This window comes from Buceros rhinoceros, unplaced genomic scaffold (genome assembly GCF_000710305.1).
Source record: "Buceros rhinoceros silvestris isolate BGI_N320 unplaced genomic scaffold, ASM71030v1 scaffold23950, whole genome shotgun sequence".
NCBI classification, from domain to species: Eukaryota; Metazoa; Chordata; class Aves; order Bucerotiformes; family Bucerotidae; genus Buceros; species Buceros rhinoceros.
Genome location: NW_010389360.1, coordinates 17209 through 22298, shown reverse-complemented (window position 1 = coordinate 22298; position 5090 = coordinate 17209). Strand labels below are relative to the sequence as shown.

At 56.1% G+C, this 5090-nt stretch overlaps 1 protein-coding gene across 1 annotated transcript in view; it reads right to left on the bottom strand.

Annotated features, from left to right (window-relative positions):
• Window positions 1–1293: 1293 nt before the first annotated feature.
• LOC104491665 (serine/threonine-protein phosphatase 6 regulatory subunit 2-like) overlaps window positions 1294–5090 on the bottom strand; it is a gene marked incomplete at its 5' end in the record, with an annotated part of 20943 nt that continues 17146 nt past the window's right edge. Inside the window, 2 exons of the mRNA XM_010134125.1 lie at window positions 1294–1345; window positions 2206–2349. Of these exons, the coding sequence (XP_010132427.1) occupies window positions 1294–1345; window positions 2206–2349 (196 nt within the window). The remainder of the gene's footprint in view (window positions 1346–2205; window positions 2350–5090) is intronic.

Here is a 5090-nt window from a genome sequence, read left to right as displayed (position 1 = left end):
TCGGCGCAGAGCGGTGTCGGGAACGGTGCGATCTTCAAGGAGCAGGGCCTCCAGCCCACGCAGGAGATCCTGGGTCAAGGGCACCCACAGCTGACCTTGCTCCCAGGCAGCGTGAAGCAAGGCTGTTCCTCCACACTCTCTACTGCCCTGAGGCAGCGGCACGTGTTCCCCCACCCCAAACTGCTGCATGACCGATGGCCTGGGGAGTAACAGCAGGAGTCCTGTGCCGGGGCCTTTTCACTCTCCAATGTTGTCACTAGGTACAAAGTGCAAAAGTGTTGCTGTTCCTGCATCCATTAAAAACTTTAAAAACAGAACAAAACAAACAGAAAAGGGTTTCCATAATCATTTGAAAATACATCAGTCTCCAAAATGCCAGCAAACACCGGATAACCTGTTCACACCACATCTGCGCTCGCTCCCGCGCGGCAGCACTCCACCGGATCGCCATCCTCCGAGCTGGCCAACACCCCACCACCTCCTTGGCACACCCTCCTCGAGGGAGGGCATCTGGGAAGCGGCGCATCCACAGCTGGGGCAGAGGAGACCAACTGCCAACCGCCCCCGGCTCCTGCGGCGAACTGTCCCGTCTCCACAGCAGAGAGCACCGAGCAGTCACCGAAGGCCGAGACTTCCCGTGGCGCAGGACGGTTCGGCGTTACACCAGTCACCCACTTGGCCTCTGGCTTAGGGACAAGGTCAGCGACCTCCCTCCCGCCCCACGCACAGGTCAAATCCAACCGCTCCCTGCTCCACCCCGGTCAGAGCGTCTGCATCTCGTCCTCCTATGAAATGTTTCTGATAAGGCTTTATTGCTATACAAAAGCGGTGCAAATGCTGCCCGAGGACAGCTCCATCGGGAACTTTGGTCACACGACAGCGGGACTCTTGTGCGCTCTCCGAGTCCCAGCGTTAGACCTGCTACCTTTCTGAAGAGAAGCTGAATACTGTGTGCAATAACACTAAGAAAATCGGACTGAACCCCAAATACGAAACAAAAACGAGGGAGAGGGGAAGGGGACAAGGAGCTGAACTTAGGCAGAAGGCTTGCTCGGGAAGAACCCCCTCATTCCTGTGATGACTAACTGATCAATGCTACATTTAGACAATGCAAGTGTCTCTCAGAACAGATTGTTGGTGTTGAAACTGCGTGTCTGGTCCTGAATGCCAGCTCTCTCATCAATGCAGCATTTATTAAAAAATAAAATTAAAATGAAAAAAAAAAAATTGACAAATTGCATCACCAGGTAGCAGCCTGGCCTGGGTCACACACGTCCCACTGCAGCCGGGTCGTCAAGCAGGGCCGTTTAACGTGGCTTCGGCACAGGGCAAGACTTCTTCTTTCCTGAGGAGAAACCCAAAGAGGAATGTGAGAGAAATGGAGCCACCGGAACACCCTCCTACTGCTGACTTCCATCCCGGCAGGGAGCTCCTCCCCGGCAGAGCTGAGCCTCCCTTCCTCTGCTGTCACCCCTCCTGCCTGCTAAAACCCTGTTAGCACAGAGGCCGTGGCTGGCCCGGGGAGGCACGGGAAGCGACGGTGCCAGGGCAGATTTCACCCAGGGCTTGGCTCTCCTGAAACTCTCCTTCTCACCAAAGGGACCCAAGAGAAGAAATCCTGTAGATGTCCGGGTTCAGCACCACCGCCTGCGGTTCGGTCCGCAGCGAGCCTGCTGCAGGAGGACAGAGCCACCCAAGGGCAGCTGTCCCAGCGCAGGAAGAGCAGAAGCACCTTGTCACTGATACCTGTCTCTGGCCAAACGCAGGAGCCAGGGCACGGCTGTGGCGGTGACAGCACTGGATGGGCAGCACTGGCCTCCACAGCTCAAAAGAGCTACACAGTCACGCTCGCAAAAAATTATGAATGTGATTTCTCGAGATGACGGCCAGAACACGTTCCCGCACTTCCTCTCCGTACCTGGCCTGGACACGTCTGTACGTGCCCCGAACACTCAAACCTGCACTCCGAGGATTCGCTACACTCAGGAAAGAAATGAGGAGTCCGTTCCCTTCATAAAGCAGCTCTCCCGGCAGACTGAAAGGAACGTGCGCTCTCCCGCAGGGGCAGCCCTATGCTACCCGTAACGCGCTCCAGAGGCGCTACTGGTCTGACACTGAACACTCGCGGTAGGAGAACCGCATCCAGGGGCTGGTAGACGCCGGTTCTCTGCCACAGGCTGCTGAAGGAGAGTGTTGGCATCTCACCTGTCTTTCGTGGTCGCTTCCGTGACCGCAGCGGTGTTCTGGTGCTCCTCCGAGTGCTGGGCAACGTTGTTCAGGGGTTTGGGTGCTTTTGTCGTACCGCCATCGGTGATGGTCAACTTATCAATCACCATGCAGTCTGCATCACTGTGGGGGAGAGCTCAAGGTCACGTTCAAATGTCAATTAACGGGGCTCAAATTCCAACAGAGAAAACAATACTCCTCCTCTCCTAGAACAGGCCACAAAAACCCCATAAAGAAATAAGAACGGAAAATAAAACTGGAATTCAGAAGCACCATACGCATCCTGGAGGCTATGGTGCCAAAAAACCAACAAGCCACCAAAGCCGCTCAAGACTGAGAGGTCCTCCAGAACACCGTTCCCACTTCCTGCAGCAAAATCTGGCCTCAGAGCTCCCCACGTATGCCCATCGCCTGCAAACCAGCCGTTGTACCACCCTCTGCCACCACCTTGGCTGCACGCTCTCCTACGGACACGCACACAGAACAACCAGCGGAAGGACCTGAAGGACCCTCGGCCAAGCCCTGGCAAGTTTTGAGGGTCCGGAGAGCCAGGTTTCCCCCAGGAACCACAGACCACAGGCAGAGCCCTTGCCTTGGAGACCCAGTGCTGGGACACAGCCGGGGCGGAAGGGACCTCGGCAGGTCCTCTGGTCCAGCCCTTGGTGGGACAGGCAGCCCGGAGGAGCTCCCTCTCCCAAGCAGATCGCCGGGCTGCTCTGCTGGCTCCGGCAGAGCGCGGCTCTGACCTGCCCCAGGCACCTGCGCTGCTCTGCCACACAGGTCTGCCCGCGTGGCACCTGAACACAGGGACAGGACCCCAACTCCTGCGGAAGCAAACCGCGTTGACTGGCTGTTCTTGGGCGGCACCCCCAGAAGCCAAACACGGTTACATAAACGAGCTTTTGGTAACAGATTCCAGTGACGACTCCCTCCCACAAAACAGAAGCTCAAATCCTGAAAAAAGATGAGAACTGCTGCCGCAAAACCTCCAAACCTTCTACTTTTGCACGAAGACGATCCCCATTTCTGCCTGGAGAAGGGATTGCTGTGAACATCTCCATTTTTTGCCTTCTAAGGCAGCGGACAAGCTTGCACAGGAATGATTTCCTCCCAGTTCACCCCAGACCCCGTTTCAAGACTGGCTCCTCCACCCTCTCGCACAGCCTCCACAAAGGGCAGGGAAGCTCAGAGGCTGAGCTGGAACCCTGTCCCAACTGCCGGGGTCCTAATGCACACAGCCCGCCCCGGCAGGTGACTAAACCTGTGACAGAGAAGGGGAGATCGAGGTTCTAGTTCTCTCCTAGTTCTCTAGCTACTCCTCTGTGTGCTCTAGAAAAAAAAATACATAAAAAATGCGGGATAATGACAACAAAACATCTATCTTCCTACAGGGCCGACACGCTCTTAAAAAGAAACACCCCGAGTACAAAAATATACCTTGGAGAACGCGCAGGGGTGGAGGAGCCGCAGAGACTGCCCCAAGCTGCCAGCAGCAGCATCAGACTCCGGCTGCCCCCGGCAGGACCTGGAGCTCGGGAGACTGCAATTGCTCCACGATAAACTGCTTCACCTCGGTCGCTAGGATTGCCATGACACCAGGATTCCAACGTCATGAAGTCCTGAGGTTATCTGAGCGTGAAGGGGACGTGGAAATTTATCTCTCCTCAACGGGCTCAAGGAAAAGGAAAGCCGGACACGCCAACCTCTGCGGAAGGACACTTGCAGGCCAAGCCAAGGGGGTCAAACAGCACGGGGAGCACGTGGGGAACACAGAATGACCCAGGCAGGAGGGTTCAGGCAGTATCTGCTTCCAGCCTAGAATAAACTCCAGGACCTATGAATATTTTGCGGAGTATGTGTCTGCTCAGCTCATTTTTAGCAGCCAGCTGTGTCCCTGGAAGACCACCCTGGGATGGCCCTGCTGCCGGGGCCATCAACCCCATGGTCCACCTCCACGGCACCGAACTGCCAGGCCACGGGCTCCAAACGCTGCCCGGGCCAAGGGCAGGGACAGGGAGCAGGTTTCCTGCAAAGCTCCCGTGGTTCAGGCAGGCTAAGGAGGAGTGACCAGCAACAGCGTCCGTATCTGCTGGAGACTCTTCGCAGCTGGGCTCTACAAACAGATCCCTCGTACTTCCCACTCCAGGAAGAATTTGGCATTTCGAAGCTCCAATTCAAAGCCACTCGCACAGATTTTCCCGTAATTCCAGAGCTCTGTCTTCTTTCACAACGGCCAAACAAAACGGCCTGTGACCGCCACCTACGGCCATGCCCACTGGGCTGCCAACGCAAGAGCCAGGACAATTCTCTTTTCTGTGCACCGAGTTCCACAGCACAGCCAGATGCTGCCACTTCACCTCCAAGTTTGTAAACGCTGCTCTGGAGGTCACTTGTGACAGAGACTCCTCTCTTCCTGGAGGCACTGCCATGCTCTCGGCGGCGTCTAACCACCCCCTGCACGAGCTGAAGGTCCAAACCCTTCAGTCGTACCAGAAAACTGGACTAGAAGGTGTGACTGGCATTATCAGGCCCAGCCATCTTCTCCTCTAGAAGGTTTAGACAGTTTGCATGACACAGGTTGGAGATGTCTCCTCCTAAGCACTGGCTGGGTGCTTTGGGACAGCCCTGGCACAGGCTGGTGACGTTCTCCTCCGCTGGAGGCTTGGTGGATGTGGGGCTTGGCAGAGCTGACCAGGCTTGCTTTGCTGTAGGTGTAACACAGCCGAGCTCAAAGCATCCTCAGCAGGACAGTCTGCACTTGGCCTTCATGCAACAAGGCTTCTGCAGGAGAGCTTCCAGAAGATAACCTGGGGTTTAACGGCACGTTGTGGCAGGAGGCAACTACCAGAGGGGGAAAAACCCCC